The sequence below is a fragment of the Macrotis lagotis genome, chromosome 1, assembly GCF_037893015.1.
Source record: "Macrotis lagotis isolate mMagLag1 chromosome 1, bilby.v1.9.chrom.fasta, whole genome shotgun sequence".
NCBI lineage: Eukaryota > Metazoa > Chordata > Mammalia > Peramelemorphia > Peramelidae > Macrotis > Macrotis lagotis.
In genome coordinates this window covers 146,374,778-146,391,568 of record NC_133658.1, presented here as the reverse complement: position 1 = coordinate 146,391,568, position 16,791 = coordinate 146,374,778, and the positions used below count along the sequence as shown (strand labels likewise).

Below are 16,791 nucleotides of genomic sequence, written 5' to 3'. Positions count from 1 at the left end.
GAGGTTTAAAAGTGAATGAGGAAATGAGAGGCAATCAGTGTGGACTACTATTTTAATCATTTTAACAATGAAGATAAAAAAATAGTACAATGACCAGGTCAAAGAAAAATTTTATTTAGGTTTGGGGAGATCTGATTATGTTTGTAGGCAATGGAGGAGTGGACAGAAAGAGGGAGATTGGGGATATAAAAGAATGGAATGATTAATCAGTGTTCCCAAGGAAAGCAGAGGGGATGGTCTTAAGTCTAAATGGATGAATCATCCCTGGAAAGGATTGCAATCCCATCCTTCAAGATTAGTGGGAAGGTAAAGAATAAGGATATAAAAGAAGTTTTCAGAATCAGAGAAAGGGGAGATGCAATAGTTCATGACAGAGTAGCAGAGGAGACACATGTTGAGAAAAAAGATAGAGATGGATGGAAGAGGTTTAAAATAGCATTTAACTAACTTTTTGTCTCTTCCTTAAGGATATGATTTCTCTCTCATCACACTCAATTTGGATCAATGTAAAACATGGAAACAAAGTAAAGACTGACAGATTGTTTCCCGTGGTGGGGATGGGGGGAGGGAAGTAAGATTGGGGGGAAATTGTAATAATATCTTTAATAAAAATAAATAGAGAGTAGAGCATAAAAAATAAAATAAAATAGCATTTAACTAAAGCTGAATCTACTCCACTTGTCAACACTGTTCCACTCAAGTATCCTTGTTATTAATTACTTTCTTGCCTCATCAAGGGTGCCCATTGGAACCAAGGTAACCCACCATGTGAGGACTAAGATTCTCAGAAACCTAAACCAATTCCAAGATTCCCATTGCTTGACTTGGTTTTCAGAACCAAATGCTACTGCCTTTGATCTTCCAGGTTACTTATAACTTCCCAGTCAGAGAGTGTGTGTGTGTGTGTGTGTGTGTGTGTTGAGAGGGAGAGAGAGAGAGAGAGAGAGAGAGAGAGAGAGAGAGAGAGAGAGATTAAGATCATCCAGTATTAGCCTCTAATGAGAGTAACAGCTCAGAAAACCACTGTCAGTACCTAGGTGTACAAGAGAAACTACAGGATCACTCCAGTGGTGTTGTAATAATAATATTATATTTAATAGGAGTAATAGTATTATAAGTAATATATACTATTAGTAGTTTAGTATATCATTATTTTAATACACTAACTATATTTTATAATTAGTATTAGTATACTAATATATTGTAGTATTATAGAATAATATGAATTATTAATATTTATATAATGCTTGAAGTTACTCTTTGTGAGGAAGTTACTCTTACAATTATCATTCCTATTTTGTTAAAGTAAATAAATAAATATAGAAGTATGTATAAAATTAAAGACATGAAAGAAAATAAGATTGCTTAAAAAGAAGGGGCATAGAAGGAGGAGTTAAATAAGACCAAGGACAGAAGTTTGGGGGATATTAATATATAAGCAGCAGAAGGATAAATATGAATAAAGAAAACTGAAGAAACAGTCACATAAATGGGAAATCCCAAGTACTAAAACCAATCTTAAGAACTATCTAATTTTTATTCCAGATTATGTTAATGGAAAAGATGAAACTACAAGCAATCTCAAATCTGAAAACTGTGGCATATGGAGAACCAACAACATAATGAGAGATGATGTCACCTGAAAAACAGGAGACTACTAAGGGGAAGCTTAATAGCTATCTTTAAATATTTCCTGAAATATTATATAAAACATGGGGTTGATGATCAACCTTAATGGACTTGCTCAATTCATCAATGCAATAATCAGGGACAATTTTCATGTATTTGCAATGGAGAATAACAAAGAAAGAATTATGGAGTTTAAGCAAAGACCAAGCACCATAACCTTTAATTTTAAAAAAGTTATCTTATGTATTATATAATTTTGCTATCTCTTATATTGTATTTTTCCTTAAGGATATGATTTTTCTCTCAACACATTCAATTTTGATCAATGTATAGTATGGAAACAATATAAAGACTATCAGACTTCCTTCTGTAGGAGGTGGAGAGAGGGAAGTGAGATTGGGGAAAAAATTGTAAAATTAAAAAAAGAAATCAATTATTCAAAATAGAAATGATAAAATAGAGAGAATGTCTTACGATTTATAAGACGCTTATCTTACAACAACCCTAAGAGGCAGAAAATACAAGGATTGCTGCTCTCATCTTATAGCTAGGGAAGCCAAGGACAAGAGAGGTTGAGTGATCCCAAGGTTAGTGAGTGCAATCACTGGCCTTGAATCCAGGTGCTATGATTTCCAGGCCAGTGTACTTTCAATGATGTTATAAGGGAAAGAACATGACAACTGAAAGTTAATTATCAAAGGCAGGCGGCCTCAAAATAAAGGAGAATGTTCTAACTAGAATTGACCAGCAAAGGAAAAGCTGCCAAACAAAATGGGAAACTGCCTCCCACTGAAGGTATTCAGTATTGGGTGATCAGCCAAGAATAATACAGACGAGATTCCTTACATTTGGGCAAGTATTAACATGATGACCTCTAGGATTTCTTCTAGTGCTAAGATTCTGCAATCCTGATCTTCATGGTATTAAGAGCAAAACAATTGTTAAAATCTTGGAAAAACAAAAGAGCAGTGGTTCCTTAGTTCAAGCACTACATGCTTGAAGAGTTAACAACTGTTACTTTTTTGTAGTATTAACTGAAGTATAACTTTAAAGATAATCTAGTCCAATACTTTTATTCCTTAGAGTTCTAAAGAAAAGATACTACTTTTACTGAGTGGATCTACAAGACCAGTAGGAATTGGTGTGGGTAGGCTGTCTAGGGGAATTTTGATATAGAAAAGAAACAAAAATCCATGGTCATCTAGTCTTGTAGATTTATTTTCTATACATTTTCTATACATAATACTTACATATTCTGATGGTTCTAGGATTTAATGTGTGGAAGGCTTATAAAACTAATTTTAAATAAAGGCAAATGACATGAACTATGTACAATGTTAGGTATATAAAGTTTTACTAAAGAGTTTAAGTGTCTTCTATATAATACCAGTTTTTTGAAAATAAAGTCTAAATTGTTGTTGTTCAGGCATGTTTGACTCTCTGTATAGTGGTTTGCCATTTCCTTCTCAAGTCCATTTTAGAGATGAGGAACTGAGGCAAACAGGATTAAGTAAGGATCTGGGGTTAAATTTTTTTTTAGGTTTTTGCAAGGCAGTGGGGTTAAGTGGTTTGCCCAAGGCCACACAGCTAGGTAATTATTAAGTGTCTGAGTCCAGATGGGGTTAAATTTTAAATAAGGAAGATGACTGCACCACTAAGCTTTTAGAACCATTTAGCCAAAGTCTTCTATTAAGACAGAGCAAATACAATCATTATTTGTTCACAAGCATAACTGCTTTGAGGACATGGATTAGAAGTGGGAAAAGATATTGATTTGATCAAGTCTTTCCTTCTATTGTGGTTGGGATCAGTAAATGGAGGGGGATCCAATCTTGAACATGAGAAGCAAGTCAAGAAGGTTCTTCTTTGCAAGCCCAACATTTATTTGATTGCTTCCCCATCCATCTTGCACCACATCCCCTCTGCTTGCGGAAAACTTGGCACACTCCTCAAATATGGTGGTCCTTATTTTAAAAAAAAATTTTTTTTGGCTCTCTGGGAAGTGTTTCTGACACATTTGCCTCCATTGTTACAAAAAGTGGCAAACAGAGCAGGTTCAGACATCAGAATGTCAGACACTTAACTCCTGGGATAAATGTAGCCTTCCCTCCCCTCTACTGTTGAAATTTTCCTAGGAAATTACAACTTTGCTTAAGGGATGATACACACAAGTTATGCTTTGTATGAAGAAAACAGACTTGGACACTGAGAGAAAGAAACCTTTGTATGGGAGGGAGGAGGGAGAAATGACATCAACTTCCTAATGTATATCCTGTTGAGAAAGATAAACAGTAGAAACCAACTAACCTGAAGTTTTGCATGAACTGTCGAAACTTGTCCACCCTCTTTGCCAGAGGTACGATAACGTTGATAAGTGTGTTGGCCATGTTGAGTTTTTCATTTTTTACTTTCATGATTGGGCCAAATGGTCGAAACAAGACGAGTCGTTTGAATTCATGTTTTTGGTCCCCTTTGAATGTGAGTTCATACAAAGTGCCTTTATCCTTTTCTGTTCTGTATATCCCTGAAAGAAGAACATAATATGAATTTTGTCTTAAAAAATATGAATGCCTGGCTATTGAAGCAACTTTGATGATGGAGAATTAGCAGACAAAAATCAATTATTTTTTTTTTTGGTTGGGGAGGAAATTCTTAAGATAGAAACAAAATTTTAAATAAATTTCTTCATCTTGGCATCTTCCTTGGCTGTCCCTCAAGCCTGAAACTCCCTCCTCATCTCTACTTCTTGGTCATTGGCTTCCTTCAAGTTTCAGCTAAAGTCCCATATTCTTTAAGAAATCTTTCCTGGTCTTCCTTAATCTTAATGCCTTTCCTTTAGGATTATCTCCAGTTTATCCAGTATATAGCCTATTTGTGTGTACATGGTCATTTGCATGTTGTTTCTCACATTAGATTTTGACCTTCTGGTGGGCAGGGACTATCTTATGCTTCTGTAAGTGCTTTTAGATGTTTAATAAATATTTATTGATTGAGTTGCCTAAATAATTTTGATTTATAATGCCTCTAATTGATAATATCATAAAACTACTAATTGTTATGGATAATCCTTAGAAGTTATAAGTGGATCAGTGCAACAATCAGGGACAATTTGGGGCTATCTTTACCTTTAATTTAGAGAAAACCTGATATTTTATTATGTAATCTTACTATCTCTTATACTTAATTTTTCTTCCTTAAGGATATGATTTCTCTCTCATCACTTTCAATTTGGATCAATGTATACCATGGAAACAATGTAAAGACTGGCAAATTGCCTTCTGTTGGGGGGGGAAGTAAGATTAGGGGAAAAAATGTAAAATTCAAGATAAATAAAATATTTAAAATGAAATTTTTAAAAAAAAGTTACAAGTGGGAAAGCATAATATAATGGAAAGGGCAATGGATTTGAAGTCAAAGGATCCTGGTTCAAATCTCATCTCTACAGCCTCCTATAAGTGAAGTTTTCTCAGTTTCCTCTTCTAGAGAACAAGTAGGTTGAACTAGTCAACCTATGAGGTCCCTTCCAGCCCTAAATTTGTGACCCTGTGACAAAAATATTCATGATTAAACTTTGCCCTTGAGTGCATTCTGGAGTTGGTTTGGGTATTTTACAAGAGGAGCAGACACCACTCTCACATGATAGGTAATGTCTAAAAGGATGACAAAAATAAGAAAAGGTGTTAAGTTTGTTTTCCATCCCTGGTGCTCAATCTAAGAGATCACTTAACAATATGAACAGTACAGACTAGGGCATACATATTCTGCCTCATTCCCAAGAGCCTTCCTGATACCAGGATTCCACTAGGCCACACTTATCCAAAGAACAAATTTTTCCATCTATATCTTACATTCCACCCTCCAAAGCAACCACAGCAGAGCAGCAGCAATGAATCCAAGACCATCCTGAGATCTGTACTCATTAACAGATAAGTTATTGAATTATTAAACAATATTCTCCAAAAGAGCAAGGCTCATGACTTAACAATTGATTTTTTTAATCTATGCCAAAATCTAGAACACATATCTTCCCAGAGTAAGGAGTTTAAAATTTTCCTAAATTAAACTAAGGTGGAAAGACATTGACAATAGTCAATGTAAAGAAGGAAGAATTATACAATTCCTATTTTGTGCCTGTTTTCTCTATAAAAGGGAGTGAGTGCAGAAACAGTTAATGGAGAATTGAAACTCAAGAGTGGTAACAGTCATAGAGAGCTTAGTTACCTTTTAAGAGAACTCACAGAAGACCCATAAGAGCTATGAGACACATGCTGATTAGTTGAAAGAAATTGAAACCCAAAGTTGAAAAAGACCTTGGAGATCATCCATTTCAACATAGAAATTATCTACATAGAAATTATTTTAGCAACAATAACAATAACAATACCATCAAGTATGTTGTTTTCCTAATCATTTTACGTATAGTTTCTCATTTTATGCTTTGAATACCACCATAAGGTAAATGCTATTACTAATTCTATTTTTTTTATTTTTTGCAAGGCAATGGGGTTAAGTGACTTGACCAAGGCTACACAGCTGGGTAATTATCAAGTGTCTGAGACCGAATTTGGACTCAGGTCCTCCTGAATCCAGGGCCAGTGCTATTCACTGTGCCACTTAGCCACCCCTACTAATTCCATTTTATAGATTTTTAAGAATGGGTCGAGGTCAGCCATATTTACTCCTTATTTCCTTTCTGCTGTCTGCTCCTGTACCTCCTTCTGCCTCTCTGGGTTTCTTTTTCATACCCTTCAACTCCTTTCAGCTTCCTTTTATGAGTTTTATCCTCTTTTAGAATTTATCCAAATTCTAAAACCCCTTGCCTTTTTAAGGGCAAGGACTAAGTTTCTATTTACTTCTATTCATATTCCCAGCACTTAGCACTGAAACATTAAAAGAACTCAATAAAAGCTTATTGGTTTGATGCAACTTGACTACAGACCAGGCAACTGAGACTAATAAAGTTTGTGACCAGGTCAGGATCATACAACTACTAACTATGTGAGGCAATATTTATCCCAGGTCTTTCTGATTTCAATAATGTTACTAACTGAAAATATCATAATGATGTTCTAGGTGTAAATTGTAAATGAGCCTGAAATCCCAGGATGGGGAGCCCATTACTCTATGAGACAGCCTAGTCCACACAAGGAAGGCTCAAATAGCTATGCAGCTTTCCCTTATTTCAATCAACAATACTGATCTTAATTCTGACCTCTGCAGTCAAACAGAACAAGATTCTGAAGATTTTTCAGTCTTTCTACCTTTCTACCAAATTTTATCTTCTTCAGACTAAATAAATGTCACCCCTTCCTTCCAACTGAACTTTATAGTTTACAATCCTATTACCAATCTGGTCTATCCTCCTCTGATGATAATGCAGTTTTTCAATGTCCCTACTAAAATGTGTCACCTGATAATTAGAGAAATATGAATTAAAATAATTTGTAGACATCATTTCACACCCATCAGATGGGCTAAGATGACAGAAAAGGAAAATGGCAAATGCTGGAGAGAATGTAGTCAAATAAGTACACTAATGCAATGTTGGAAGAACTGTGAACTAGCCCAACTACTTTGGAGAACAATGCACTTTGAGTCAACAATACCACTAATAGATATATATCCCTGAAGGATAGGATCAAAGAAAAAGAAAAGGACCCATATGTACAAAAATATTAATTCTTTTTTGTAGTGGCAATGAATTGGAAAAGAATTTGATTGCTGGGAATAACTGGGAATAACTGAACAAGTTATGGTATAGGATTAGACAGAATACTACAGTTCTATAAGAAATGATAGAGGGGATGGTTTCAGAAAAAAAAACTTGGGAAGACTTACATGAACTAATGGAAAGAAAAATGAGCAGAACAAGGAGAATAACGGACACAGTAACAGCAATACAAATTATTTATACTGTGAAACAACTGTGAAAGACTTAGCAGCTCAGAACAATGTAAAGATTCATCAAAACTATAAAATATTTTTGATGAAAAATTCTGTCCATCTCCAAATGGTGAATTGATGGACTTAGAATGCAGACTGAAGCATATTTTCCCTTTATTTTTTGCATGACTTCATATTTTAATAGGCACTTAGCATCTCAATGGGTTGGGAAGAGGGTTTGAAACTGAAAAAAAAACCCAAATATTAAAAAAAAACAATAAGACCAAGGTTTGAACTGGAAGAATGGACTATTTGCCAAATTTACATTTTATATTAAATGAGAAAGTATGTTTTCATAACTTAAAAAACTTTTTTAAAACTCTTGCAAATTCAGTATTCAGAATGTATAAAATAAACACAGCAGCAAAAGAAGCTATTATTTTGTTATAAGCATTTTGAAAGAATAAAAATTTGTAAAGTATGTTGTATGTCAATGAATTTTATATTTTTAAATAAATAAATGGGGGGGGGAAGAAAAAAATAGTATCACCCAGAAATAAGCATGATACTAGAGACCCGGTCTGACCAGTGTAGGGCTCATTGGGATTATTAAGCATCTTTTCCTAAAAAATGAAAGAAATTATGAGTAAGCTCCAATATAAAGATAAAATATAATATTAATAAGTAATTGTTTTTACCATCATGTTTTGGTTAATGCAATATAAGATAGCTTTAGCTTTAAGGGCTGTCACATCATATTTGTGACTCATATGAAGCTTATGACTAGAGAAAACCTCATGTCTGTGTCATATTAATTGTTGTGCATAATCTGTCACCTGTCCTTATAATTAAAGAGATAAATGTTTTAAATCCAGGTGTATGACATTAAATTTATACTTATTAAATTTTATCACATTAGATTCAATCTAACATTTTAATCTGTTGAGACTCTTGGGTCCTGAATCTGTCATTCATTATAATGACTATCACCTTCAGAGCCATATCCTCTGTGAATTTGATAAATATGCCATCTACAACCTGACCAAGTAATTGATTCTTTTTAATTGCTGGATAAAGCAGAACGAAGATCAGAGCCCCAAAGCATTCTACTATAGACCTTTAAGATGTCATTGATTCATTATCACTGCTTTCCCAACCAGTGTAAAATGAAAGTCCATTGGGTGACAAACATCATGGTTATTCCTCAACACTGAGCAGGAACATTGATTTTCTCTTGGAGACATGAGAGTACCATATCCCTCTCTAGCCAGTCATACTTTAAGAAACCAAAGGAATCTTTCAAGGGAAAAGAATGAGGAGTAAATTTCTATCTTCATCTCATTCCTGGATAGGCTAAACAGAACTTCTGGATGAATTTACTTGAGTGAGATATGTCAGCAAACAAATTTCTGCAGAGATGTCACCCAAACAGTAAGGAGAAAAATCAAGCTGAGATGAAATAGGCAAATTCCCTATCAATCATATTTCTTGGGCAAGAGAATCAGGAACCATCAAAATCTTAGAATATAGGCAGAGAATTGGACCACTAATGAGTAAAAGTCAAGAGGACAGAAACTAAGGAGTGTTATAGTAAAAGGAAAGTGAATTTAAGATTTACAAAGCATTTTCATTGCAACCTTAAATACCTTGCATACATTAATTATCATTATGTTATTATTATTTTATAGATGAAGACATCTCATAAGTCTTCAAGAAATTATATAATTTGCCCATGGTACCTTGTCAGTGTTAGAGTCATGACAATCTGAGTTCAAATCTGGTCTCAAATATTTATTAGTTCTGTGATCTTGTGTAATCTTTGTTTTCTCACCTGTAAAATGGGGACAATAATACCTCCTTCTTCCCAGGATTGCTATGGAGATCCAATAAGATAATAATTATAAAACACTTAGCATAGTGTTTAGCATATAGTAAGTATTAAATAAATATTAGTTATTATTATTATTATTATTAGTGTATAAGAGGTATAATTTGATTTCAGGTACCTCCTGACTACAGCACTTTTTCTCTGTCTTGCATTGTCCCTCCAATCTAGTGATTTCCATTTAATGATTCATGTACCCCTTGAGGATTTGTTATGATGGAAATTGCTTTAAAAATTCTTTACTGGCACCTTAAGCAATAAATAATTGCCCAATTATATTATAAACATATTTTTCTCTCTGACAATTATGTACATGCTTCAAGCATTATTTGCTTGTTTTTACAGTAATTCAAGGTTGTCATGATCACATACCCAATGATTTTGGTGTTCATGCAGTAATTACATAAAGTTCTAACCACTTCTGACTAAGTGAAATATGTTCTTAGTGTTCCTGCACCTGTCATCAAATTGTTTTCAAACCATCACAAGGGTTCAATATTCAAACACAAACTGATCCCCAAATGGATGGATATATAATGAGTGTATATCCTCATTTGCTTTCTGTATAGTTAACCAACATAGCTTCCTCATTCCCCTCTGTTAACCTATGATTGGACCTCATTAGTTGAGTAATTATGTGATCAGGATGTTATAAACATTTTCATTCTTGCAGCACAAACGTGAATCTATTTGAAAATCATGATAGCTAGTCATTATAATTCAATTTGAAATGATCAGGGAAAATCACAACCATTTATCAGAAACAAACCTGATACTGCTTTAAGTAGAGTTTCTCAGGTAGTATAGTGAGCTAGAAAAAATCATATTTGAAAAAATTCTTTCCTTAGAAAGGTTAAAGTATTCTCTCTCTCTCTCTCTCTCTCTCTCTCTCTCTCTCTCTCTCTCTCTCTCTCTCTCTCACACACACACACACACACACACACACACACACACACACACATATATATATATATATATATAATATATGTAAATATACAAAATAACATGTTAGGGGTGGCTAGGTGGCGCAGTGGATAAAGCACCGGCCCTGGAGTCAGGAGTTCAAATCCAGCCTCAGGTATTTAATAATTACCTAGTTGTGTGACCTTGGGCAAGCCACTTAACCCCATTTGCCTTGCAAAAAAACCCCTAAAATAAAAAAATTAAATAAAAAATAAAACAAAATAACATGCCAATATACACATTTTTAAAGTAAATAATATATACAACTATGTTTTAAATATATCATTTAATACAACACTTATCATTAGCAAGTAAAAAAGCAAACTATATTGTAATAAGTTATTTATTTTCATCATCTGATTAGATAACTAAATTTTTTAAAAATAAATTTTCATCTCTCATCAAGAAAACTAGTAAAACTCTCCTAACATTTTCTATATCATATGTGTGAGCAAGCATATTTACTTTATTCTTGTTTTAAATCAAAATATGGAAAAAATTATACATAATGAGATTAAAGACTGAATTGATCTGATGTTGAGTCAATTATTGCAAACAGCTGTTCAATTTCATTAAAATGTTATTTATATTTAATAAAAACTATAAAACACATTGAACATGGAATCTTACCAATAATAGCAAGCTTTATGAGATCATGCTGGATTACTTTTAATTCTTACAGAATGTCCCCCATAGAATATTTATAATTCATAATTATTTTACAATCAGAGTTTCACAGTTTTATTTTCATAATCATAGGTAGGATAAATGTATGTTTTTAATTATATAATGTAAATCTGAATTTGGTGGCAAAAGTTATCATTAATTATTATTGCTTGTTCTTCTTTTTCAAAGGGGATCAATGACATCACAGGTAATATCTTGACTTGTAGGTGAATTGGATTTAAGGGAGATAGAGTTATGCAAAATCATCAACCTCACTGTCTTCCAGAGTCATTGAAATCTGGTAGCAGGAAAAAAGTCAAAATGACTGGTGATGACTCAGGATGCAGTGGATAACCTTGGCATCTTTAATATCTGACCAAGTTTTCAATGCTCCACAGCACCTGCTTCAGCTACTTTCAAGGCTGGTGGAACAAATTGTTTTCATCTGCCTATTTTCCTGGGAGGGTATCTTTCCAAACTTAGGGTTGACATTCCTCTAACTCACTTAAAGGTTTGAGAGTTGTTGCTTACCCTCAATCACACTTAGCACATCTACCAAGACAGTTTTATTATGGTGTGGCTACTGTGCATGCTAGAGCTTCTTGGAGCCTCAAGTGAAAGTAGGGTGCAAAGTAGACACCAAAGGTGAATTAGCAACTCTGAAAAAACATTTAATGAATAAAATAATATTATGAATAGTTTAGTAAAATATGGGGTTCGGGACACATTTTTTGTTGTTGAAAGGGGTTAGCAAAATAAACAAAAAAAATCCACTAGGAACCCATTACTCATTTTCCTTTACCACTTGTCTTTAGGTATGCTTGGGAAATGACTGCTGTTTAAGTATAAGCTAAACCAACCTGAGCACAAAGAGCCCAGAAATAACTCAGGATTAAATTGCTTCCCTTGCCAATATTCTACCAAAGAAATTATAGATCCTAATTGGCATAAACCTCATCCTCTGTATAAATTCACAAATGTTCACATGAAGGAGGAAAAAAATCTAATTTCCTGACGGAAAAATGGCCACCTACTGTGGAGATCAAAGACATCAATTTGTGGGTCCACTAGGAATTCTCTTCAAAGTGATTGCAAAACAGAAGCATGGGTTCACAATAGCAAACTCACTGTTTTTCAATCTATCAATCCAACAGTCACATCCTTATCTATTAGACAACTTGTCTGACTACAATACTGACCAAATCTTCCACCACAAAACACAAAATCCAAGGAAACCATCAATCAGGGATTGCTTCAGACAGCAATCTCGATTGCCGTGTGGCACGCTTCAGGATGCACTTAAAGTTAATCTTCCCACTCTGTGGTTCTCCTTGAAGTGTGGAGAAGAACTCATTCATTGAGAAAGAAAAGAGGAAGAAATGTCTTCCCAATCCTACTAAAGTTTTAATTGTCAATAAAATTATGAATACACATTACCCATATTCCATCAGTGAAAATTCAATAGAATGTGAAGTTCCCAGTCTACCAATATCTTCTTAAATTGTACTTTGTAGTACAATGAAATAAATAGGTATGGGTCCGGCCCAAGGATCAGTAAATATAGTATAAAATCAATGGCATCATTCCTGGTAGCATTTTGTTCACACATGTAGAAATGTTACATGTTGACTCCACTAAGATTTCCACTCAGGGTGCCTCACCTACTCAACAAGGCATGATTAAAAGACTTGGGTTATAGATTTCCCTAGAAATGTCATTCCAGACTTCTTGATCTTTTCCAAAGGCAATATATCCTAGGGTAGCCAGTTCTCCAAATTGCTACTTTGGTCAAAGTGGCTCTTAATGAATGTCAATTGATAGATTGAGATGCTGGGCTGAAAGGGATCTCAGTAGTCATTTAGTCTAAATCCTTTATTTTTACATATAAGGAAACTGTGGTCAAAAAGACTATCTTATCCAAGGTCACACAAGTATCAAGCATTATATCCAGGTCCCTTAGAGCCCATACTTTGAGTCCAGATACTTATGTTAACAAGTATTCCTGCCAATATCCAGAACGTATTCTGTATTTCCTAAGCTAAAGGCTGTCAATTCTAGTATATGTGGAATAAATTTTTTTTCTATTTATTTATTGGAATTTCCCCCAAACAAGTTAAAAAGGGAAACCAGTCAAAAGGTCATGGAATAATAGAAATACCGATGTTGAATTGGAAGGAGCCTTAGAGACCATTGAGCCTAACTATCTCATTCTTTATGGGGAGAAACTAAGGCCCAGAGAGATTAAGGGACAGACCCAAAGTCTCATTGATAATAAGTGGTATATATCCTTCTAGGAAGCCAGAACAGAGAAAAATCTGTCTGCTACCTTTTCCCCCCCTTTTCTGCCACGACTGACAAAAGAGAAGTGTCTCCTACAGTTAGGGGCAGTACATTCTTTTTATTTTTTTATTTTGTTTTATCTTTTGTAAGACAATAGGGTTAAGTGATTTGCCCAAGGTCACACAGCTAGGTAATTATTAGGTGTCTGAGGCTGGATTTGAACTTGGGTCCTTCTGACTCCAGGGCCGGCTCTATCCATCGCACCACCTAGTTTCCCCACAGCACATTCATTTATACAAATCTTCCTCCTCTAAGGAATTACTCTGATTTTTCTCAACCTGAACAAAATGGGTACAATGCAGTTTCAAATATTAAGATTAAAATTAATATCTTTTAAAAAATATTATCTAGAATAAAAGGATTTAAGTTCAAATCCCAGACCTGGAGGAGATTACCTCTGAGATCCTCCCATTTATAAGTCTTTGATCTCAAGAAGAGGCAAAGCTGAAATTTACTCTAATTCAAGCTACAAGTTCTCAATACTAAACATAAGGTTTTTATTCTTTTTGTGTGACTGGCCTCTTTGGCAGCTTGGTGAAGCCTATGGATAGACTCTTTCTCAAAAAAAAGCATTTTTAAATGCATGGAACAAAATATATAGGATTATTAAATTTTAAATGCATAGAACAAAAATAAAGGTTTATAAAGGAAACCAATTGTAGTGAAAGTAGAAGTATGCGTTTTCCTTCCCATCTGAGTTCACGTACTCTCTGAAAACTATGATCTAAGGGTTAAAAACCATGCACTGGAGATTATATTGTTTCTTGAGTAGAAATTTCAAATATCATAGTTTTATTACTCCGAAATCTAAAGTCTAGTATTCCTACTGGCAGATATGTTCATAACAATCTATGTAACTACTAATACAAAAAGCCCAAAAATCCAAACCCTACATCAAAGGCAAATTAAACTTTATTTTACAAATACCTTTTCTCAAATTTTGTCAGGAAAATGACATTCCCTATTGTTGATTTCTTTCTTTTTCATTTTTGAGCTTTTGCAAACAGACTAGAATTACTTTTAATGTTCAAGTTCTTTTAACTTTGTTCCTCCACTATGTATTACTGTAAGATTAGCTTCAAGGAACCATTAAATTAATGTCAGTTCTCTACCTGCCATAATTAATCCTAAATGGTGTTATTCAAGGTAATTCTTCTGTAAGGCTCAAAATAAATGAACACCTTACAGCCCTTTTAGCCAAAGGCATGTCTCTGAGGTGATCAAAAAGGTAGGCATAAAAACCATAGAAACCCACCTGGAAATCATATTCCTCTGAAAATTACTATGAAATATTTACCTAGTTGGTGTCTTTTTTTCTTTCCTGGCCGATTTTTTAAATGTCTTGGGTCTGCTGTCAATAAACCCATCTGTTCACAGCCTGGCCAAACAGAATTCTATCTGTGGTAAGTCAGAGCACTCTCCCTAACAATGCTCATCTTGGGATGGTGATAGTCAGATCAAGCCAAAAAGCATTTGGCTTCTGGACATGAAGCAAAGTATGTGGCTGTGAGCCAAGTTAGCAAGTGTGGATCAGGCAGTGGTTTTCTGTACTAATTAAACTACATACAATCAATGATCAGATGGAGTAGAGACCAGAGTATGAAGTGTATATACTTTTAGATGTCTTGAAAATGTAGACAAGTCAATTAAATTTCCATAGGCCTCAGTTTCCTCATTTGTATAATAAGAGTGTAGGACTATATGGCCTATAAGACACCTTCCAGTTCTCAATTTGTGTGTCTTTGATGCTTCTAGCAGGGTTAATAGATGGTGCCATATCCATAGTGGATAGGGCATCCCCTTGGAGTAAGGAAGATTCAACTTCCATTCAAATCTGGCCTCTGAAACTTACCACTTGTTTGACCCAGGACAAGTCACTTAAACCTGTTTGCCTCAGTTTCCCCATCTGTAAAATGAGCTGGAAAAGGAAATGGCAAACCACTCCAGTAGCTTTGCTAGGAAAAACCCAAATGGTGTCATGAAGAGTGAGATATGAATGAAATGGATGAAATAAATGAACAACAACAATTGGGAGGTGAATTCAAAGTAATAGTATAATCACACAAATTTAATTTATGTTCTCTGGACCATGATGGAGGTTTAGAAGGCTGGCAAAGTAAAGTCAAAAATGGACTTTAATGGAGAACCTGGAAACTAAAGACCATGACAAAGGAAACCAGATAGAATCCCTCATATAGTAAGCACATAATAAATGCTTATCAATGATTCAAGTATATTTTTAATAGCACTTTGTGTTTTACAAGGAGCTTTTTTATAACAATCTCTTCAAATAGGTAGAATTATTATCTCCATTTTATGAATGAGGAAGGTAAAGCTCAGGTAAGTAAAAATAGCTAGGAAAAAAAGGATTCAGGAATGAAATCCAGTTTTATTAAGTCTGAGGTGAGTGTTTTTCATAACCATGTGCTGCCTCTCACTGGGCCAAACTCTGAAGAGGAAAAATGCTTAGGGTTCTTGATAGGATTCAACCACACATCAACGGTGAGGTCAAAAAAAAAAAAAAAAAAGAATAGATGCCACATATCCAGCAAATGCATCCATTGCTTCCAGATGGCTGGTTAAGGAGCATGATACTTTATTTAACAATTGTTAGGGTTCTTGGCATGTGAATGTCTTTTTTCATTATATTCTTCCTCTGGTAATGTAAATGCCCTTTCTCATGTCACTGGAAAAGAACATCACAGGTCATTGAGCTTAGAAAAAGTAGAAGGGTGATTATATATTGACATCCTCCTATCTGATCTCTGTCTCCCCCCTCCAATTCCTCTTTCTTTTCCTCTTCCTATCTGCTCTGCTCTCGTTTCCTCTCCCCTCTCTCTTCCATTTCCTTTTCCCTCCCTCCCTCCCTTCCTTTTTTCCTTCCTCTTCTTTCCCTTTCTCTTTTTCTTCCTTCTTCACTCCCTCCCAGCCTTTTCATATAACTTTTCCTGAATCAGTGCTAGATTGATATATTAAACAATCTGGACAAGCCTTGATTCTAAAAATTGTAGTCATATAGGACTATGGAAATTCAGTAAACACTGTACTACAGCCATCGACTTTTTATAAAGAGGCATACCAGAATTTATATCACGAAGGGACCTGTGTGATTACCTAGTTCAACCCCCCCCATCATTTGCAAATGAGCAAGCTAATTCCCAGAGAATGTGTGATTTGTCCCAAAGCTAACTAGTGGCAGAACTTGGCCTAAGGTCAAAATCTCCTATTTGGAATGGGGAAAACCCCAGCATTTTGAAATGCATCTACACAAAAAAAATTATATCCCATTTTTCTGTTTAAAAAAAATCCATGACCTCAGTGGAATGGATACCCCCTTCACTGTTGCAAATACCAAGTCATTATGTTCCTAAATGGAAAGAATTTTGTATTTAGGAACAAAACAGTCAAGATAAACCTGGCCTGTC

The 16,791-nt window shown here is 34.6% G+C and overlaps 1 protein-coding gene across 8 annotated transcripts in view; it reads right to left on the bottom strand.

The window, feature by feature from the left end:
• The window catches only part of CSGALNACT1 (chondroitin sulfate N-acetylgalactosaminyltransferase 1), a 426,592-nt gene that overhangs the window by 71,766 nt on the left and 338,035 nt on the right, over nt 1–16,791 (bottom strand). For all 8 annotated transcript variants that reach the window (XM_074209074.1, XM_074209073.1, XM_074209070.1 and 5 more), the window contains one exon: nt 3,937–4,153. In XM_074209074.1, the coding sequence (XP_074065175.1) occupies nt 3,937–4,153 (217 nt within the window). The remainder of the gene's footprint in view (nt 1–3,936; nt 4,154–16,791) is intronic.